The sequence below is a fragment of the Plasmodium brasilianum genome, chromosome 8 (genome assembly GCF_023973825.1).
Source record: "Plasmodium brasilianum strain Bolivian I chromosome 8, whole genome shotgun sequence".
In the NCBI taxonomy this organism is placed as follows: domain Eukaryota; phylum Apicomplexa; class Aconoidasida; order Haemosporida; family Plasmodiidae; genus Plasmodium; species Plasmodium brasilianum.
The window spans coordinates 606,985-630,396 of NC_090121.1; the positions used below are offsets into that span (position 1 = coordinate 606,985).

Sequence of the window (23,412 nt, forward strand, 5' to 3'; positions counted from 1 at the left end):
TGTGTGCGTATGCGTATGCGTGCATCCCTACTAATTTTCCTTCTCGCTGAGCGCACTGCGCTGGAGCTTCAACTCCTTAGTTCTTCGGTCGATGTTGTTGAAATAATTTTGTATCCACTTATGTCTGGATTTATAATAATTGAACTGGTATATATTATTTAAATATCTCAATTTTTCCCTGAAATAATATCTAGAATGTGCGCATATGTATGGATACCATTCAATTAAGGTGTCTTTGTTAATTCTATCTTGATGTAAATATAACCGCATATTATGAGATAAGGTACGAGGAACATTTCCCCTAATGAATATTTTATGATAAAATTCTTGTATGTTCATTTGTTTAATTGTATATGTAAAAGTATTTCTATAACTTTTAACCAATCCAAAATGTCCAAGTGCATGATATTTAATATATTTCATTGGTGTGTTGTAATGTATTTGTACATTGTCAATATACAGTCTTGAAACATCACCATTAAAAGTGTTTACAATTTTTTTTTTTGAATTTAATAAAGAATTTAGAATATTATTTATCCGGATTTGTGGTATGGATTCTAAAAATACTAAAGCATCCTCTAAATGTAATCCTTTTATAAGCCTTCCAAAACTATATAAATTTCTTAAACTTATTTTTAACTGATATACTTTAAATGTCCAAAATACATCGTCTTTTCTATTTTTTATTTTTTCTTCTTTTTTATTTCGAATTTTTGGTATTATACCTTTTCTAATATATCTTTTTTCATTATATCTATGAATTATTCTTCTTCTCCATTCCCAAAACCCCTTCTTCCTGTAATAAGGATTTCTTAGCTGTACATTTGTATTAACATATTTTTTATTTATTAAAAAAAAGTTCTTTTCAATTATCTTTTCTAACTTACATAGTAGCATGATACATAAAAATGTCGTGCAATTATTATAATATGTAATTAATACTGTCTGTTGAACATATTTTTGCAATATTATTTAAAAAAATTTTTTTTTCCTTTTTCTCAGATTTTAATTTTTTCTACTTTGTAACATAATGTTAACAGTTTTGCGTGTTTTGCTTCGTATGCACAATGTATATATATTAGTATTTTTTCGTTTACATATTAAGCTGCTATAATATCTTTCATCATTTTGCTTGGTTATTTCGTGAAATGAAACTTTGATCCGTTTCATTTTTTCTCGTTACTTCGTTACACTCAATTCTTTTTTTTTTTTTTTTTTCTCATTTTATGTAATAGTATAATTGCCTATATGAAATGCACTATACCATTTTGTGTAATTTTATTCTACCATTTTTTTTTTTTTTTTTTTTTTTTTGTTATATAGTATCATGCGAAAAGAAGCTAACCTTTGTTCATTTAATTATTTATTTGTTTATCTATTTTTTAAAAACAACATTGAACTAGGTTAATTTATAATTATATCAAGACGAACTACGTTATTTTATATTCCTTCTCATTTCTATACTTTTAAAAAGAGCTAAAAAAAATAACAGCGTTTTATGCCCTCCTTATGACCATAATATTTCAGTATTGGTTATATGTGTACATTTGCATAAGCAATGATTTAAATGGTGTATAAATAGTGCACACACGATTGCTCATGTATGTATTAATGTATGGGTATATGTATGGGTACATGAATGTATATAAGTATGTATATGTGAATGTATGTATGTGTATATGAATGTATATAAGTATGTATATGTGAATGTATGTATGTATGTATGTATGTGTATATGAATGTATATAAGTATGTATATGTGAATGTATGTATGTATGTATGTATGTATGTATGTGTATATGAATGTATATAAGTATGTATATGTGAATGTATGTATGTGTATATGAATGTATATAAGTATGTATATGTGAATGTATGTATGTATGTATGTATGTGGGCATGTATGCTTGTATGCATGTGCACGTTTAACCATTTAAATAAAATTTCTTACAAATATATTGCTCACAATTTTAAGAGATTTACACGAGTGCGCCCCTTTTAGATTCCTTTTAATTTAATGATACCAATACGACTTACAAGTTCCGTTGGGGGGAACACAGGAATAATTTATATTTCATCTTTAGAGATTTATATTTCAACTTCAGAGATTTATATTTAATCCTTAGAGATTTATATTTAATCCTTAGAGATTTATATTTCATCTTTATAGATTTTTTTTTGTTTTACTCTATTTTATTATTATTATTTTTTTTTTCTTTTCTTTTTGCTTGGGATATCGTATAGAAAATACATACAAACGATAATCAAATGCAAAATAAAAAAAAAATTCTAAAATCAAATTAGCAGTTAATGAGTTATATAACAGTAGCAGACTACATAAATATATATATATATATATATATATTTATATAAATGAATGAATGAATAAACTCTTCAAGAATTAGTTTTAAAATGGACTTAAAGAAGGCTGAATGTATTTGGGACGCTTTGAACGACTTACATAAAAATGATAAGAATGTTAATAAAAAAAAGAGAAAAAGAAATATAAATAAATGAAAGTTACATCAGCAGCAGTAGTAGTGTCCGCATAGAAGCAATAACACCATCAAGTACAGTGGTTAATGATGACAACGATTTATACCTTTTTTTTTTTTTTTCTTCATTCCTTTATTGTGCAGGCTTATGAAAAATTTATGAAAAAGCACATGAACAAATTAAACCAGACGAAACCTATTAAGCCTAAGTTTTGCTTTTGTGTAGTGACAGATGTTGAGAGAGTTTCTATCAAAACTAAGACTAATGAATATAAAGAAAAAATATGTGATTATTTTATTAATATATATTATACTAATAAAATTAAAGCACCAGTTCTTCCAGACGATTTTATGAAGAATATAAATAATATAAATTTTGAAAACATTTTTATAAGTACATGTAAAATTAAAGGAGAAAGCTCAAAAGACATGTATGCGGAAGCAGTTATTCATTCCATTATATATAAAAATATGAATGATGTCCTTTTTAAAAATATAATTATAACAAGAATTTTGGAAATTATAAATAACTCTGAAAAAACGCTTAGCAATGATATAAATATTAATACGAATTCTTTTAAATTTATAGAATTACAATATATCCCCAAAACTACTCATTATTTAAATCCGCACTGTGCAGATTATAATATAAGTCAAGAAAATCAACCAACAGTAGATGAGACTGATATCAAATTTTACAACATACTAAATGAAAAGCAAAGTAAAATTAATAATACAACAGAGGATGAAAAAAAAGAAATAAAAATATTTGACTCATCCAATAATATTTTGAATGATATGCAATCAGTAAAAACTATTAAACAAAGTAAAGGCAACGAAAGTCATAAAATTAACATACCAAAGCAAGTAAAGTCCTATCATTATTCTATTATTGACAGGTTAAATATTTTTTTTTTTATTCACCTAATGGTTTTTTTATACATATACCTATGTGGATACGCATGTATGCATAATTTTGTTTACCCTTCGAAAAAGGAGCCTTATGAAAGATTCTCTATTTCTTCGTTTTGTACACATATATGTGTACCTACATATACTGCATACACCTGTACGTTAGTACATATATATAAAATAAATATATATATATATATATATATTTTATATATATATATATATACATATATAATATATATATATATACATATATTTATATATAATACTTTTCCATTACAGATTTCTTCACATTATTTTAACCTTTAATAACATCTCGTACGACGATTTGGAAATTATAAAAAAAGACAATAATATTGATATTTGCGTTTCCAACAGGTAACAACATGCACACTGCCCATATAAAGTAAGCCCATACATTCTCCTTAAATTTTTTCTTTCTTTGCAGTTCCAATGATTGTATGTCTTTAAACTTCAAAGAGAGCTTAAGTGACAACGTACGATGAAAAACAGAAAAAAATGAAAAAAACAAAATATGAAAAAAAAAACATTTGTATGTACAGGTATGCGTATACACCTGTATCCACACACATGTGTAAAGTGTCGCTATACATACACATACACATAAACTCTGTGCTTTTTAAATGGTACGTTTATGAGAATACATTTTATACTTATCTTTTATTTCTAAATAGGTAACGGCATACTTCAATGAAAAGTTGCTAAAATTAACAATAAGTGTAGAGTTGTTATATTGATTAAAAGTACTTTTTTATAACCCTTGACTAGTTATAATGAATGAGAACAAAACTAGCTTTTTTTTTTTTTTTTTTTTTAAATTTTTTGATTTTCCTTTTTTTACTGCATTGCGTGTAGTTTTTCCCGTTCTTTTTATTTTTACTTCTTTTTGTTCATTTTTATTCAATTTTGCTCATTTTTGCTTATTTTCTATATCTTTTTTTTTTTTTTTTTATGTGGGTTTGTTATCTCTCATAACAATATTTGTTATTTATTTAACTCCTCATTATTTTATATTATCTTTCACGGATAAGTGCTTTTTAAGACGTTAAATCTCCATTTACGCAAAAAGAATAGTTCGTTAATTATATGAAAATAATATAATTAAATGATGTTTATTTTTTCATACGTTAAATGAAACAAAGAAATAATCTGTTTATAAAATTTTAAATCAGATTTATTTAAAAATATATGAAGCTAAATAGTAACTGCGAATTAATGAAATGAAAAGATATAGGCTATATGAAACGATATGGAAAATATGAAACGATGTGGAAAACATGAAACGATATGGGAAATATGAAACGATATGGGAAATATGAAACGATATGGAAAACATGAAACGATATGGGAAATATGAAACGATATGGGAAATATGAAACGATATGGAAAACATGAAACGATATGGGAAATATGAAACAGTATGGGCTACATAAAACGAAGTGAGCTACATAAAACGCAAAGAGTGATAAAATTCGAATGTGAGAAATTAACTAAATAAAACGAAGAGACTTGAAAAACTCTTCGTTGAAAATTAAAGAAAAATTTTATAAATATTAAACTATAAAAAATATTGCGGAAAATTAATATTTCCATTATGAGATACATATGCACGTATTTTTATATATATATATATATGCATTTACATAAGTACATTGTTAAAATGTGATAATAAAAAAAAAAAAAAAAAAAAAAAAAGGGGAATGTTCAACTAGGGATAAGAAATATAAAAACATTAAAATGCAAAAAATGTAGTCAAGGAATTATTATGAACACGAAGCATGTACTTGTTATTAATTTTTGCCAAGGAAAAAGTATAAAATAATTGTTTTAAAAGCATTAATTCATCTATCTATGAATTTTTTTTGTAATCTTTCATAATAAAGATGAATAGATTTTTTTCTTTAACAGCTCCAAATTTTATAGGTATACAATTACCACTATCATCTAAATGTAATGCTAAACAGCAATTATCATTTATTAAATTAGCTTGAGTTTCCACTCGTTTGAGTTGTTCTTCCCCATACAACAAGGATCGAATGTCGCTAAAATTTATCATTCTCACCTGTGAATAAGTATGAAAAGTGTTTATTTTAATTTATACACATTTTCATGCTTGAATGTTATACCGAATAAATTCAGTGTAGCATACTTACTATACATACTAATGAATATATTTTCAAAAATTCCCCAATCACAACAAAAAAAAAAAAAAAAAAAAAAATCCATACACACGTATTTATATACATATATATATATAATTCGAAGTGTTTACTTTCTGGTGGCAAGATATGCATAAAGTTTTTTCGTTGAAATTTGCTTGTAAATTACAAGGTAACTTTGTACCATCCTAAAAAAAAAAAAAAAAAATAAAATGAAATAAATAAAAATAAATAAATAAAAAGTAGTTATTTATGCGTACATTTAACTACGTCCATACAATTTGTGCTATATAAAAGATGCGATTTTTCTATAGATAAATTCGAAATTATGAGTATTTTTTCGAAAAAATATGAGTGAATATAAATGCACAGTATTTGTATTTGTTTTAATGATTAATATAATTTATATTTACTTGTAGCAAAACAACTATTTGAATGTTATTTTTTAATCGCTTTTTAAAATCGTTTATGTCACTGCTTGAAAACGCTGTTTGGACGAGAGAAAAGGATATGACGAATAACTTGTACATAAATATATTTATATATATGTATATGTATATATATAGTTATAGTGTGTACACATATATTCGCTATTTGTGTATTTCTAATTGAGCATTCAACACTTTTAGTGAACAATAATTATTTAACATAATGCAACAATGTGTTTATTATTTTACTTAAAAAAAAAAAAAAAAAAAAAAAAAAAAAAAAAAAAAATAGAAAAGAAAAGAATATTATTCTACATGATTATTACTTTCCAATATTTCATCGTCATTTAAATATTTTTTATTTTCATCTAGAGAACAACAGGATACAATATTCCCCATTTTGGTGTTTTTGGGCTCTTTAAAATATTTGAAGTATATATGGAAACAACAATTCTACTTTTGCTTTAAATTATGCATATAATAGAGATAAATGTGCATATATTAAAAAGTGTATACATAAATATATGTGTATATGCATATATTATATACTTCTTTATTTTTCAGTGTTATTTTCCTCATAAAAGGTGTAGTGTATGTAAAAAAATAGTAAAAGAGTGTATATGGTAAAATTATACTTAAGAGGTGTTTAATATTTTTATTTCAAATAGAAATATATTTTTATAGTAAATGTAAAACTAAAAATTCGAATGCAAACGAGAATAATTATATCGAGTCATGATACATTATATATATATTACATTTTTTTAATTAAACACACCATATATTAAAACTAATGATAGAATGTATATTAATATTTCACTTTTATATCCTGCATTTTAAACACGTGTCGCAATATGCCTTAAGCTTACTCTTTTAAATATATATTTTCTTATTTCACTATATTATATTTTTTCTTATTATTTTCCGAGATACAAATAGGTAAAAAAAAAAAAAAAAAAAGTAGCCATTTAAAATTCTCATTTACTATACCATTTGGTGTAATAAGAAATTTACATTATTGCCTGTTCATATATTTTTTTTTTTTTTTTTTAAGTAAAAAATTTTATATTTGACTGTTATTTAATATTTTTTGGCTATTTCTTTCTTTCTTTCTTTCTTTCTTTTTATTTATGTATTCGTTTACTTATTTGTGAACTTATTCGTTTACTTATTTGTGAACTTATTCGTTTACTTATTTGTGAACTTATTTGTTTACTTATTTACTTATTTACTTATTTATTTATATAGTTATTTATTTATATAGTTATTTATTTATATAGTTATTTATTTATATAGTTATTTATTTATATAGTTATTTATTTATATAGTTATTTATTTATATAGTTATTTATTTATATATATATTTATTTATTTATTTATTAATTTATTTTTTTATTTTGCATATTTTTCCTTTTAATTTCTAAAAAAAGTGAATGTTCTCATACATAAATGAGCTCACAAAAAGGAAAAAATTCTACACTCACATTATTCTTAAAAATATTTAAATACACACTTCCATTTAAAAAGAAAAAAGAGAATTGAGAAAACAAACTATTCATTTCTATTCTTTTCTTCTTTTATTATTTTTTTTTTATTTCAAAAAATGTGTGTGATATTTATTTAAAACTAGCACATGAGGAAGTATAATAAGACCAAGAAGAACTTTTGTTTCACTTTCTTTGGTGAAAGACAGAATTAAAAATGAATTTTAATTTAAAAATGTGCTAAAAAAAAAAATAATAAAATAAAATATAATAAAATGAAATATAATAAAATGTCATAAAATAAAATGAAATATAATAAAATGTCATAAAATAAAATGAAATGTAATAAAATGAAATATAACAATAATAATAAAATGCTATAAAAATATAAGCACCATATGGGCTACTACTCGCTTATTACTTTTTGTTTTTTCTATAAGTCCTTATTTGATTAAAACTTATTTTGTTTCTATTTATGTCATATATATATAATGCATGTTTAAGGGAAGTGTGCATTTATATGATTATTATGTACTAATGTGCATTTGCATTTACCTTATATAGAAAAAAAAAAAAAAGACACACAGTATTTTTATTTATTTTAAGAAAAATTTTAATATTTTAAAATGTCATTTTAATTACAATTATTGAAAAAACTGGGTACAAAAATTCTGTTTTACGCAAAAGATTTAAACCATAATTTATTGTGTGTAATAGTTCCTTCCTTCTTTGGTTTTAAGAATTATTTTAAACAAACGTGAAAAAAGATAGTGCATACACGTGTATGTTCATATATATATATGTATGTACATACGTACACATGCGTATGCATTTCCAAACTCATTAGTTATCCAATAATCTGATGTTTAACTTCACAGTTCTACTTATACCCCCGAAACATTTGTTAAGGGAATACAACTGCACGTTAAAGAAAAGTATATACAATTAATTAAAACCTATTTCTATGCTTCCTCTTGTTCATGTTATGAAGAATTTGGTGTTTTAAATTAACGAATAAGCATAATTAATCGCTGCTTAACATACATAAAATCATTTTTGTAACAACTAACTCAAAAAGAAAATATTTTATATGTTCATAATTTACAAATAGAGTTTTCCAAAAAGGTGTTAAAACGTTTCCTATGAATAACTCACACGGGTAATAATGCTTTCAAAGTAGTTAAGTAATAACAAATTTTACAAAGAGTATATATGCACAGGTTCATCAACAATTTTCACTTGTTCTGAACAATTTAATAATAATTGTTTTGTTTTGCTTCACTTTGTTATGCTTTCTTTTATTTCATTTCTCTTATCCTAATTAATTAATTTATCTTACTTATTTTATCTATCTTATTTATTTTATCTATCTTATTTATTTCATCTATCTTATTTATTTCATCTATCTTATTTATTTCATCTATCTTATTTATTTCATCTATCTTATTTATTTCATCTATCTTATTTATCTTATTTATTTTATTTTTTTATTTTACCTTTTGCTTAAAAATAATGCTGCAGTTGTTCTACGCAACACTTCCTACTTTAAATTAAATTCCTCTCAATTAAGTTGAGCTTTGGTTGTACACAAATAAGGGAATTAAAAAAAAAAAAAAAATTAAACAAATTTATGAATGCATAAAATTATGGAAAATAAGATAGACATTACCAATTAATAATCGTTATAAATATTCACAATAAATATTAAAAATTAATAATAATATAATTCAAATTAATTATAAAAATTAGCCACAAATGTTAGCAACCAAATATAGACAACTACTAATAGAAGACAAAAAAGACATATGCCTGCTACTAATTATGAAATTATGAACTAAATGCATATCTTTTTATTTTTTTCTTTATACACATAAAAACAAAAATAAACTAAATCAAAATAACAAAAAAAAAATAAAAAATAAAATAATAATAATAATAAAAGAAAAGAAAAATAAATACAAAAAAAAAAAAAAAAGAAACAAAACAAAATAAAAAAAAAAAATTACGTAAAAAGCAATTAAATAATATAAAATTAAATAAAATAAAATTAAATAAAACAAAATATAAGTTGGTTAATTAATTACGATATATGGGAAACTCATATGTGCAAATTTTACTTTTACGCATTTTTCATTCCATTTCAACGCACGAAACAAATAATATAAAAAATATTCTATAAAAATCAAAATAATCACAAAGATAAATATTAAATTTTTCTTTGTACATTTCAATATATTTTATGATGATTATGTTTATATGTTTTTTTTCTTCAATATATTTATTATCATTCTCTAATTCCACTTCCTCAAATATTTTTTTATAATTTATGTCTTTCTCTTGGTCACTGATTATATCTACGTCATAACTGCGGGAAAACAAAAAATTGAAGTAAAATGATAGGACAGAATAAAGATACACGTGCATAAAAATTGCATTAATGTGTAAAGTTCACTAAAAGTTCATACAAAGATTCAGAAAATTAAAATACATTGGCGTGCACACAAGAACAAAGCAGTTTCAGTCGCAGTTTTCTCGTTGCTTTTCTCTTTTTTTCGTTTCTTCATATTTTATTTTTCCTTTTTTTCTTGCTGTTTTCACTATCACTTCCTTTTTTTTTTTTCTTTTTTTTTTTTTATACTAACTTGTAAAAGAGCTTGTGCATATAGAGCAACGATTCCTCCTTTTCGTCATAAAAAAAAATGGAAAGAAGAAAGAGAAAAACAAAATAGTTCTTTGGTATATTTCTTAGTGAAAGTCCGTTAAAGTATGTATTTTTGTATTTTTGAAAAATATATTTGTCTTCAAATACTGTTTTAATAGCATTTAAGATAAATGTTGACTTGTAATTATTATAAAAAGTAATGAATATTAAAGATTTCATAATCTTATAATTTGCATAAGAATAAATTAAAAATATTTCAATTCTTTTTTCAAAAGAGATAAACGGTAATAAATAACAATAAAACAATTTTACATATATGGAGTCATAATATGAAGAGGTCATTAATCCTTTAGCAACGTTTACAACTTCATTTAAGTTGTATGTTAAGTCATTATATGTATCTTTATATATACTATCTATAGGTGGCAAATTACCCAATTTTGGTTTTTTGTATTCCCTTTGTAAAGATATATCTTCTTCCTCTAGTTCTACTTCTACTACTGTATCTTCGATTTTATTGTTTCCATCCGTTTTACTAACTGTTTCTATATTATCATCTATCATATCCTTAGTTATACTTTTCATTCTATATAATTGAATTTGGTCCAAATGAAAATGTTTGTTTCTTTTTTTCCTTTTACCTCTTATTTGTTTATTTAACTCTTTAAGTGGGTTACCACTATACAAATCACTAACAGATGGTAAACTCTTTACCATTTTCTCTGTACAGTTAACATATAAATTCATAAATTGATCTAAATAAAAATTATTGTCATTATCATCCTCTGATACATTATCCGAATTATTAGCAGAATCATCATTTGCTTTCATATATTTAGGAGCTATTTCATCAAAACTTTTTGCCGATCCGCTACTACTGCTACTACTATATAAGCATTTTAAATCTTCTTTTAATTTTTCATTTTTTTTTTTAACATTTATATTTTCGTTATTTATGTTACCAAGTGATGACTCATCATACACAAGCGTACTAGTCTCTTCATGATTAATAATAAATGGATTTCTATGAAGTTCTAAAATATGTGCTGACTTGTTAATAAAAGAATTTTTCATAGATTTTAAGTGCCCCATATTATCTGATTTTTCTATATCTATCTCGTCTTTTGACAAATCATTCATTGCTTTTTCCATTTCCATTTCCATTTCCATTTGCCTTTGTTTTTCCTTTAGCCTTTCCTTTTCCTTTTCTCTTTCTTTTTCTTTTTCCTTATATTCGTGTATATGCAGTAAAAGAAGCTTTAATTTTAATTCAAAAAAATAATAGTACGGAAATAACGAACAAAAAAGTTGATCTATTACAACTAAAACTTTTACAATATTTTTTTTATTGTATAAAATGTACATATCTAAATATATACTATGTAATGGGTAATTTACGTGTGTACATTGCAGTATTAAATGTTTTAACTTTTTTCTTAATGATTTGGGAAATTTAAAATGAAATAATTTAATAAAATTTTGTAGCATTTCCTCATCGTTTTCTTTATATAATACGATCCTATTTTTATTAAACACGTTTGTCTTAAATCTATTTTTTCCCTTATTTTTTATTTCCTTTTCTATGTTTATTTTTTTTTGATCTGTTTCTTTACTAATAAAAAAATTTCTAACTATGTACAGAAAATCTTTAACGTGAAAATATAAATGATCTACATGCGTAGCTATAACATGTTTTGGCATATATTTATCTTTATGTTCCTCAAAACGTTTTATATTATTATTAGATAGTAAAAGATTAAATAAATATATGGTACAATACACACGATTTAATTTTATATAATCATGAAGGAATAACATAACCTTTACATGAATGTTACTATGATAAAATTTTTTACCTCCTTTGTAAAAAAATAAATGTATTAAATTTAATACTCTCTTGAAATAAAGAAAACTAGGAGCTATACCCGATAATATTATGAATAATAATTTACCTGCACTTTTAAAAGATTCAACATTATTGTCCAACAATAACTCTAAGATAGTTGATTCATTATTTATATAATAAGAAAAATCTATTCGTCTATTTCTTCTTTCATTATTATCACCAAATAACTCGCTGAAATTCTTCTTATTTCGTGTTCTTCTTTTTATTTTGCTGCTTTTTTTTATATCCTCTGCATCCATTTTCATATATATAAAAAAAAGGTATTGCCACGTTGGGTCATTTTTGAGCATATGAAATGCACCAAAAAAGTGTGATCCTCAAATGCGGAAAAAGTTAGCACATTAGGTGTAAACGGGCGATGATAACTGGTAATATGTACTGGCTACATGAACGGGCAATATATAATGGCTACAAGAACGGGCAAAATATAATGGTTACATGAACGGGCAATATATAATGGCTACAAGAACGGGCAAAATATAATGGTTACATGAACGGGCAAAATATAATGGTTACATGAACGGGCAATATATAATGGCTACAAGAACGGGCAAAATATAATGGTTACATGAACGGGCAATATATAATGGCTACAAGAACGGGCAAAATATAATGGTTACATGAACGGGCAATATATAATGGCTACAAGAACGGGCAAAATATAATGGTTACATGAACGGGCAAAATATAATGGTTACATGAACGGGCAATATATAATGGCTACAAGAACGGGCAAAATATAATGGTTACATGAACGGGTAATATATAATGGTTACATGAACGCGCGACAGAATATATCATATTATTTATGAGTACATTTATCCCCGTAGTGAAACAAAACATTAAAAATATAACTTCCCCTGTGTTATTTTATCTTGTTTAAATGATTCGAAGAAAAAGTCCCTAAAAACTTCCTTTATCTTTGCCTTACTTTTTTAATTTTATTTCAAACGCAATATTTAATTTTGGATAAAATACATAATGCGGGGAACCATGTGTGTTTATCTTCATATATTTTCGCAGGGGGGTAAAAACATAGACAAAGATGGTCAAAAAAAAAAAAGAAAATAATAAAAAATAGTAAAATATGATATAATAAAAAATAGTAATATATGATATAATAAAATATAGCAAAATATGATATGATATGATATAATATAATATAATATGGTAAAATATGATATGATAAAATACAATAAAATAAAAAAAAACTATAAAATTAAAACATTAAAACAATAGAAGACTATAATGGGTTGTAATTAACAATAGACACTCAGTAAAATAAATTTGAAGGTATACTTTTACGGCTAGGTAATGAACAGAAAAAAAAAAAAAAAAAAGGAAAATGAAGAAAAAAAACATTCAAATTTTTATTATGTGAATAAGGGGAGGAAATCCTAACTTTATTCAATTACTAATTTAATAATTTAATAATTTTGTAAATTAATATTGTGTAAAATTCAACTTTGATTCTTTTTTTTTTTATATTGTGTTTTTTTTTTTTTTTTTTTTTTCGATGTACCCTTTTTTAATTAACAAAAGTCCCTCTGTAATAAACCGTATAATTATTTGTATGTAATATATATTGCCATATGAATCATGTGTAACTGTTAAAGATTTTAAAATAAAAATTTTTGTAAAAAGAAAAATAAAAAGAACTATAATTTATATATTATAAAAATAGCATATAATAACATCATTTACGGTTTGTTTAATATTATAGGTGCGATGCAAAAAAAAAAAATTTTATCTTTTTTTACATTAAGCGAATATTGTTACATAAACGAATGTATATATATATTTATATATACTAATATGTATTTATTAATATGTACTATATATATGGGCATTTCTGTACCGTTTATATATTTAGGCTATTTACGAGTTCTCCCATATTTACCTATTCACGTAATTATATTCATTTGCTTATATAATAAAAAAATTCGCAAAAATCTTTAAACCTTTTAGTTAAAACTCGCCCATTGGCAAATATGCTTTAAACGTTGGTTCGCAGAATTTAGAATTTTTATCTACTTGGCAAATTAAAAAAAGAGAAAAACGAAGGATAAATATATACATTAACATTAACATTAACATTAACATTAACATTAACATTAATATTAACATTAATATTAACATAGAAATATATATAGATATATGCATAACTATGTACATAAACATATACCTAAACATATACATAAGCACAAACTTAAATATAAACATAAAAAGAATTATTCAAAACTTAAGAAAATTTCAAGTGCTTTTTCTTAAGCTGTTATTTTTAAACATAACGAAAGTATAAATTACACGCTTTGTTATAAAAAAGTTAAGAAAGGCTTTTTTTTTTTTTTTTCTTTGTATAATTCTCAGCTTTACCGTTAATAACAATACAATATAATGGTTTTTTAAATATTTATATAATATGGATTTTAATTCGAGAAAAAAAAAAAAGAAAAAAGATGATGATATATACAATGAAAATATAAATATATATTTGGAGGAAAATGACAATTATATACTTGATTTGGAAAAAAAGGTTCAAACCCTAAAACTGGTAAGACAGTTTTTAATGACAATAAGGAAAGTCATATATACATATAAATTTCATTACACAAGCATAGCATACTTTTACATGTTACATAGTTATAGATTTATTCTCGTTTTTATGTATATAAATTTATGGGTGTGTATATTAATAAATACTTATATATGTACTTTCATATATATACACTTATATATATGTATGCATGAACAACTATCCAACCGCAACTTATAAAAATTATTTTTCCATTTAATTAAAAAAATTACGCAGATAGGTTCCAACCTAAGAGAGGAAGTTAGGACTTCCAATTCTCTTCTAGACAATTTAGTAAAAATAAAAAGGCGTACATAAATTATAAATATATATACACATGTGTAGATATATACATATGTTCATATAGCTCTTTTAATATTTTATTATTTCCCATTTTAACACAAGCTCCACTAATTTCCCTCTTTTGTGTTTCACTCCAGTCCGATCGCATGGAAAGCGTAAATAAAAAATTAACAGGAGTATATAGGAGAGTCAAAAATATTTTAAGAACAAAGGTAAAAGAAGCAGCAAATAAGCAACAAAAACCAATTCAAGCCAATTAAATAAAAACTTATTTAATTTATCATATTTCTTTTTATTTATTTTTTATAGGGAAATAAATACTTGTTTTACCTTATATTGTTCTTTCTTTTTTTGCTGTTTTTTATGAACTATTTATACCGAAAAAATAAATGAAACACACAAGCAAGCAGACAATATAGATACAGTACATACGTAAATACATAAATAAATATATACAGCTGCCTATGAAAGTTGTGAAAAGGTCATACGGATGGCACTGCAAAAGTGCATGCGTGTATAATTTTTTAAAAATGCCCTATTTTCAGGGAGGCCTTGAAATAATAAGCTTAAAATAATTTGTTCAACTCTTATTGTATTTATTTATTTTTTTTTAAGTTCATTTAATCATGCTTATAAATATTCTTGTGTTGTATGTATATATGTTTTCTTCTAGATTGGATTACTTTATTGATTATTACACATTTACAATTTTCTTTTACTTTCTTTTTTCGCATTCTTTCTTCGCATTCTTTCTTCGCATTCTTTTTTCGCATTCTTTCTTCGCATTCTTTCTTCGCATTCTATCTTCGCATTCTTTTTTCGCATTCTTTTTTCGCATTCTTTTTTCGCATTCTTTCTTCATATTCTTTCTTCGCATTCTTTTTTCGCATTCTTTTTTCGCATTCTTTTTTTTTTTTTTTTTTTGTAAACATCAATTGTTTTAACAAGCAAAAAAATAAAATCAGCAATGAGAAAAAAAAAGAAAAAAAGAAAATAAAAACATATAGAACAAAGCAAAGCGAAACGAAGCAAGAGTAAGGCAAGAAAAAAAAATGTATATATCCAAAATTCTAAATTATGAAAATCGCTAATTTTAAAAGGTTACATGATCAAATGTGTGAATTATAACGTAGCAAGTTGATCATAAAATATTCTTTAATTATTATTAAAAAAATATTTTATCATTAAATTTCTCTTATAGCTTTTATATGATAATAATAAAAATTAATAAGTAAATGTGAAGAAAATATTCTACTACTATTAGTATCTCTTTTTAATGACTGCCAAAAAAAAATTTTCCCAATGGAACTTTATTATTTATTATTTTTTGTATTTCCTGCCTTTATTTTTCCTTAAAAATTTAATCAAAGTAAAATGCTGATAAGAAAACGCACAAATATATGAACAGACTAATATTTTGTGGGATATCTTGGTAATATATCAAATATTAGGAAAAACATTTATGTTTTTAGTTCCATTCAAACCATGTAAATATCAAGTATGAGTGTATAACTACATATATATGCACTCGAATGGATATAATATCTACATATGCCCCAAGACATTCTGGATATATATTATATACAGTACATATAGTATATATATATATATATATATATATATATATATATATTTAAACACATACAGATTATAGGAAGAAAAAAAAAAAGGGGGCAGAAAGATGATTTGCATAAAATGCGGCAGGTGCAATTCTAGCCTTTACACTGTATATAACAAAACAAACATAAAATTGAATGAATGTAATCGATGTAATGAGATATGTGATGAGTATATGGAGAAAAATACCTTTTTAATTTTTATGAATATATTATTTTTGAAGCCAGAAATATATAGACATATAGTTTTCAACAGGTTAAAATATCATGACAGATTTATACACGTATTTTTTTTAAAAATGATTTTTTTATTTATAATAATAAATGTTTATTTACATCCTAATTTTGAAAGTGATCATGTAGAGAAAAATGTTCTATCAGACATATTTTTTATGAATAACAATTTTGAATATACTAGGGAAAATGACTCTCCAAGTTATAATTGTTCCTCTTACACGTTATTTATGTATAAATATGATGAAAAATATAAATTATATGGTTTATATAACATATCTAATAATTCAAACATAAGCAATTTAGTTAATATACACAAAGACAAATTCTTAACCTGCATTTTTAATAACAAATTAAGTCATCGCAATGTTTGTATTGTTAATAGAAACTATAAACACTCATATGACTATGACAAGCATCTTATAGATATATTTCTACACAATAATTCACAGAATATCAATAAATATAAGGATACAAAAAAGTTAAGTCTTAACATTGATCAAGAAGGAAAAAGAAAAAAAAAAAAAAAAAAGAAAAAAAAAGAGAGTGACAATGATAAAAATGAGAATAGTCCTAACAGTGAGACATACCATAACAGGGACAAAAACGAGAACGTTCCAAACAGTAATAATTGCAAAAACTATGAGAACGAGGAGGACAAAAATAGTAGAGGGATCAGGTCAAACATAGCAAAGTATACAAGAAAAGCTATTTCATATTTAACAAGCAAATTAAAATACGAATCTATATTTAAGCTAAGAAGAAACAACTTGCTATTAAAGAATGATCTAATAACACTAAAAAATTCTGATGAGTACAACAGTCTATATCAAATAATAAATGTTCTCATATATTACAACATTCACGAATACAAAATAGTTCTTGAAACAAAAGAAAAAGAAACATTTAATGTTAACTATGTTATGAAAATTATATCTAATATATTTTTTTATGATAAATCGTTAAAAAAAAAAAATTATATAAAAAGTGATTCAAATATACATTTAATAAATAAAAACTCCAATGATTTTTGTTATGATAAAAGTAAAGAGTCCACCTTTGATAATGTATGTCATGATTATGACTACATAGGTAATAATTCCCACGGATTAAAAGGCTTATGTAAAAATTTAATAAGAAAAATAAACAGCATATTCAATAAAAATGCAGAAGAAATAACAAAAAAACAAAATAAAAGTACAAAAAATATTAAAATTAAACAAATAAGCATGTATTCTAAGCTTTTGTTTTCAGATTTAGACAATGAAAAATTCATTTTAAAAATCTGTAATTCGTCATTTTCTCTCAAAAATTTAAAGTCCGTTACTATTAACTATATTACTTATTTTTTATTACTATGTATTTTCACGCACCTTCTTAAGTTATACCAGCAAAGAAAGTACAATGTTAATATAACGATGGTAAAATACAATTATCTTTTTATGCTTTTTGTATTAAGTAACTATCCCTTGGTAATATATTTTATTTTACAAGTCTTTAATTACAATTATATAAATATTTATTTAAAAATTTACACAATCATTTGCAATACAATAGCATATCACATATTCATATCTAGCGACAACAATTATGTATGTTATTCTATCTTTTCTGTACTTACAAGCTATTTACTCAAAAACATTCTCATGATTAAAGTAAATGCATATATTTAGATTAACAACAGAGTTATGAGTTGCCACGCATATGATCTTTTTGTAATGGATATGTTCACAAATTGTAACTTCAAGCAGAGATGTAACCGTAAACGCAATATGGTATACAAGCTTTTTAAATAAAGAAAATTATAAAAAATTTGTAAATGTGAAAAACGAATTACGCTTGTGCGCATGCATGTATTCTCACCCATTTATAGATTTTTTATTTGGTTACATTTCACAATGTTATCCGTAATTTATTTTTCAAGTAAAAATGTCTTTTTTTTTTTTTCTTTTTTTTTTTTTTTGTCTCATTCTCGACAAAATGGTGATATATTATTATATTTTGAATATCCCTCCTCATTTTGTCTTATTTCATTTTTTATTTTATTTTTTTGTAAAATTTGTACAACCTTCAAATCTTTTTTTGTGTTTAATCATTTAAAAAGAGATAATAAAATGTGTGTGTAAAGTAAAAATGAACAGTTAAATGTGCACATTCCTACAATTAAAAATTGTTATTTTCTTTGTTTATAAAAAAGGAAAATAATAAAATAAAATAAAATAAAACTGCGTAATATAATAAAATAGAGTAATATAATAAAATAGAGTAATATAATAAAATAGAGTAATATAATAAAATAGAGTAATATAATAAAATAGAGTAATATAATAAAATAGAGTAATATAATAAAATAGGTAATATAATAAAATAGGGTAATATAATAAAATAGAGTATTATAATAAAATAGAGTAATAAAATAAAATAATATAATAAAATAACATAATAAAATAAAATAACATAATAAAATAACATAATAAAATAATATAATAAAATAATATAATAAAATAATATAATAATATAATAAAATAATATAATAAAATAAAAATTACTTTTTTTCCCAAAAAGTATTGTTCATTTTAACATGACCACCACGTAAAGAAAAAAAAAAAAAAAGCTCAAAAGGATAGCCTTTTCTGAGTCTTAAAAAAATGCAAAGTGTAAAAAGTATTACTTGATATAAAGTAATTGTAAAAAAAAAAAAAAAAAAAAAAAGGATTCCACATAAATATACTAAACGTAGGGAAATTTTGAAATGAAGCTCAAAAGACCATTCATCAAAAATACCTTACAAATACGTGCACATGTGTATATCCCTGCAAATATATATTACATAACATATTGATCGTTTTGCGCCGGATTTGAATATTGATAATGTAAATCGTATACATCTTGTCCTTCAATAATTTTATCATATCCATTTTTATGAATATAATACACTCTTACTTTTCCTCCTGATCCTCCATCTCTAAATGTTGCATGATAAATTGCATTTTTGGCTAGCTCAACAGCTTGGTCCAAATTTATATTATAATCATACGATGAGTCTAAAATAGAATATGCATACGTACTACCACTACCACAACTAAATAAATGTCCTTCCACCTTTTTTCCTTCATCGTCAATATAAAACATATTAAAACCTGTGTGATCATAGCCACTTAAAATTATACCGCAACATAAACCATATCCTTTATATTGATACAATATATTACTTAATATAGTGCTAGCTGCTCTTACTGAAATTTTTTCATTATTTCTTAACTCATATATCTTTATTATTTTCCCTAAGTATTTTTCCCAATAAAGACAATCTGCTGCTCCTCCTGCCATTGTTCCCAATATATTTTTATTTATTTCAATAATTTTTTCTACATTTTGCGAAGAAATAAAGGAACCCATTGAGGCTCTTGAATCTACAGCAACTATTATCCCATCTTTAAACTTAAAAGCTAATGTTGTTGTACCTTTGTGAAAATCAAACAATTTACTTGTTTCTCTTTTTGTTTTTGCATCTTTTATAAAATTCCTTGGCACACTTACTGGAGCTACGGCAAATTCTAATTCATCTCTATTTAATTTTTCTTCTTCTATATCATTTATCAAGTTATCAATTTCGTTCATAAAACTTTCATCACTTTCCATCATTTCTATTTCTCTTTATATATTTATTAATGGATATTTTATTATAGTTTTAACATCGATAATTTCAATTTTTTTTTTTTTAATAATTGACCTCCCTCTACCTATTAGCTGAAAGAGTTATAAAAATGCACAAATTTAATTTTTATTTATTTATTTTTTTTTATTAAAATTTACATGTTTTGTGATACATAAATATATATTTCTTTTTTTATTAAAATTTACATACAACTAGAGATGCACATATACATATATTTAACTATTTTTTTTTTTTTAATGTATGGTATAGCATATATTATCCATTGGTTATGAAATTATAACTTCGTTATAAAATAGTATTCTTGTTTATATTTGAGTAATAAATAAATGCGTAAAAAAATTTCCTAATAAAAATTAAGAGCAATATGGTATACATAAATACTAAACATTTAAAACATTATGATGTTTTTCATTTTTTTTTGTTATATAAACAGGGCACTCTCAGTATTATGTTATGGGATTTAAAACATATATATGTGCATATATATATATACGTGCACGTACTCAATATATTGATGTTTGCATATTGATTATATTTTTGTATTTACAGCTCTCATGAGTCATGTAGTTCAAGAAAAAGATAGTACTAAATGAAACAAGTATTTAATGAAATTGTAAGTTTGAAAAAAATAATGTGCAACGAAAAAATTAGCTAATATATATTTATTTTTTAGTAAAGTTTACTATGACAACTATATAATAAAAGCGTATAATAGGCCTAAAACTAAATACATATATATGAATATGTGTGTACATTTATTTAGAGCTTTTTTTTTTTTTTTTTTCCTGTTCAATTATATAACATGTGAAAAATATCAAGACGCATCATACATGTAAAATAGAATTGACACACATAATTTTTATATCGAAAAATAAGCTTTTTAATAACATGTATATCTTTCTGTTTTCTTATTAAGTTATGATTCATCCCACATTTTTATTTTTTCTTTTATTATTACCCTTAATATAGTAGCATAACATAGGGAGCATTACAGAACTAGATACATCATTAATTAATTTTTATTCCGTATTCTCATAAAAAAATAAGTTTTATCAAGTTTCACAAAAACGTATCTTTTTTACAGTACGATACTTTTTTGTTTTTTCGTTATACATATATATATATGGGTATTTTCATTCAACTAATTCAGTAGTTTTGCTAATTGAGGCATAAGAAAATGTAATATTAGTAGAATTTAAAATATATATATATATATATATATATATATATATATATATTTATTTATTTATTATAATAAAACTTACCATTAAAGGGGTTATTTTAGAATCATATAAGGAATATAAGTGCACAACATTTATATATGTGCATATACATATACATATTCATATGTATAAATATGTCTATGTTAAAAAGATAGTTCTTGGTATTCACTTAAATTTTTTTGTATTGTTCAATTAAGACAACTTCAATTTCTTTTAAGGACTGGAAAATTATACTATAACATATGTACTAATTTAGTAGTATTCAAAAAGGAAAACTCTTTGACCATTTCCTAGTTTTATTAATTCATTTAAGGTAAATTAATTATATGTTTTTTAGAATAATGTAATAACAGAAGTGTACACATATATATATAAAGTTTATTAAATCCCGTTAAGTTAAAATGATTCAACAATAATAATAACTTTAGTTAAGTAATGCTTTATGGCTAATTTTGCAATTTTAAAACATTAAAAAAAAAAAAAAAATCTGCTGATCCTTTTTTTTTTTTTCGTTTTAGTTAGTTTTACATGAAATTATTTATATTTTATTTCACTATGAATAAAATGTATTCATAAGAAAATAAAAAGGATTATAATATCAACAGTTTAAAAAAAAAAAAAAAAGAAGATATAATGTTTGCAAATTTTTTTGATAAAATAAAAAAAATAATGTAAGAATAAGGTTCATTCATGAAATAGCAACCAAGTAAAGAAAAAAATTAACTTTCCGTGTCCATGCACTAATTATACACATGGGAAAATATGGGTTAACTAATTTTACATTTAATTTTACTTCGTTTATAATTTACACTTTTAAACTTGTTTTTGTCCGTACTTTCGTTTTTGTCCTTACTTTCGTTTTTGTCCTTACTTTCGTATTTTTCTTTACTTTCGTTTTTGTTTTTTCCTGTTTTTTTTTTTTTTTTTTTTTAGAGTTGTATAAAAAATGAGTATAATTATACATATGAATAAAATGGTTATTAAAAGGATTATATTACATTTGAATATGCTTTTTCCCTTTTCCCCTGTTTTTTTTTTTTTTTTTTTTTTTTTTTTTTTTTTTTTTTTTTTTTTTTTTTTTTTTTTTTTTTTTTTTTTTTTTTTATTGTCATTCATAGTGATAAACTAGCTATGCGTTGTAATCATTGTGTTTCATTGCATCTTCCTTCTCCTTTTTTTTTTTTTCTTTTTGCATGTCATTTTCTATCTCCATATAGTTTTTGAATTCCCATCCTGTTCCCCCTGCTTTAAAAACTTTGCATATAGACAAATATAAATTAAGGAAAAACGCTTCTCCAAGTAGCAAGGCAAATATAATAAATATTATAAAAACTTTGCTTTGTATACTTATTTCAGTAAGAGCAAATAAAGCAATAATAAGAAATACTAGAGCCACAACATAAAAACACACATTAATGGCTGTAAAAATTGCAACAATATAAAATATAATAAAATTTTTAAGTATCAGACCAAGAACAATCAAACATCCTAATAATCCACTTGAAACAACAGTCCACACTTTATAATTTTGTTCCGACGTGAATATACATGCTAAACAAGCTATAAAATGAAATATGGCAGCTGCTGTGCATCCCCCTGCTAATGGGAAACAGCAACATTTAGACAACTTTCCCCATACTGCCATTTTGATATAATTTTGGTTAAAAATATAAATTTTATTTTTTTCAGTTCCACAGTTAATTGTACGGAAATAA

At 23.4% G+C, this 23,412-nt stretch overlaps 8 protein-coding genes across 8 annotated transcripts; 3 read left to right on the top strand and 5 right to left on the bottom strand.

The window, feature by feature from the left end:
• Positions 1–30: 30 nt before the first annotated feature.
• On the bottom strand, positions 31–897 carry MKS88_002312 (50S ribosomal protein L22; the record flags this gene model as incomplete). The annotated part of the gene is made up of 1 exon (XM_067215311.1): positions 31–897. The coding sequence occupies one exon, from the start codon at positions 895–897 to the stop codon at positions 31–33; it is 867 nt and encodes a 288-aa protein (XP_067073750.1).
• Positions 898–2,412: 1,515 nt separating this feature from the next.
• MKS88_002313 (uncharacterized protein) lies at positions 2,413–4,165 on the top strand (the record flags this gene model as incomplete). The annotated part of the gene is made up of 5 exons (XM_067215312.1): positions 2,413–2,478; positions 2,640–3,394; positions 3,690–3,785; positions 3,856–3,904; positions 4,103–4,165. 5 exons carry the CDS (start codon positions 2,413–2,415, stop codon positions 4,163–4,165), a joined length of 1,029 nt encoding a protein of 342 aa, XP_067073751.1.
• Positions 4,166–5,277: 1,112 nt separating this feature from the next.
• On the bottom strand, positions 5,278–6,414 carry MKS88_002314 (inner membrane complex sub-compartment protein 1; the record flags this gene model as incomplete). The annotated part of the gene is made up of 4 exons (XM_067215313.1): positions 5,278–5,490; positions 5,701–5,775; positions 6,001–6,074; positions 6,342–6,414. The coding sequence occupies 4 exons, from the start codon at positions 6,412–6,414 to the stop codon at positions 5,278–5,280; spliced, it is 435 nt and encodes a 144-aa protein (XP_067073752.1).
• A 3,215-nt stretch (positions 6,415–9,629) lies between these two features.
• MKS88_002315 (uncharacterized protein) lies at positions 9,630–12,306 on the bottom strand (the record flags this gene model as incomplete). Its single annotated transcript, XM_067215314.1, has 2 exons — positions 9,630–9,864; positions 10,142–12,306. 2 exons carry the CDS (start codon positions 12,304–12,306, stop codon positions 9,630–9,632), a joined length of 2,400 nt encoding a protein of 799 aa, XP_067073753.1.
• Positions 12,307–14,489: 2,183 nt separating this feature from the next.
• Positions 14,490–15,205, top strand: MKS88_002316 (BET1-like protein; the record flags this gene model as incomplete). Its single annotated transcript, XM_067215315.1, has 3 exons — positions 14,490–14,621; positions 14,880–14,936; positions 15,083–15,205. The coding sequence occupies 3 exons, from the start codon at positions 14,490–14,492 to the stop codon at positions 15,203–15,205; spliced, it is 312 nt and encodes a 103-aa protein (XP_067073754.1).
• A 1,421-nt stretch (positions 15,206–16,626) lies between these two features.
• MKS88_002317 (protein ARV1) lies at positions 16,627–18,206 on the top strand (the record flags this gene model as incomplete). Its single annotated transcript, XM_067215318.1, has 2 exons — positions 16,627–18,082; positions 18,178–18,206. 2 exons carry the CDS (start codon positions 16,627–16,629, stop codon positions 18,204–18,206), a joined length of 1,485 nt encoding a protein of 494 aa, XP_067073755.1.
• A 1,415-nt stretch (positions 18,207–19,621) lies between these two features.
• MKS88_002318 (proteasome subunit beta type-5) lies at positions 19,622–20,437 on the bottom strand (the record flags this gene model as incomplete). The annotated part of the gene is made up of 1 exon (XM_067215319.1): positions 19,622–20,437. The coding sequence occupies one exon, from the start codon at positions 20,435–20,437 to the stop codon at positions 19,622–19,624; it is 816 nt and encodes a 271-aa protein (XP_067073756.1).
• A 2,389-nt stretch (positions 20,438–22,826) lies between these two features.
• MKS88_002319 (uncharacterized protein) lies at positions 22,827–23,342 on the bottom strand (the record flags this gene model as incomplete). Its single annotated transcript, XM_067215320.1, has 1 exon — positions 22,827–23,342. One exon carries the CDS (start codon positions 23,340–23,342, stop codon positions 22,827–22,829), a length of 516 nt encoding a protein of 171 aa, XP_067073757.1.
• Between the last annotated feature and the right edge of the window lie 70 nt (positions 23,343–23,412).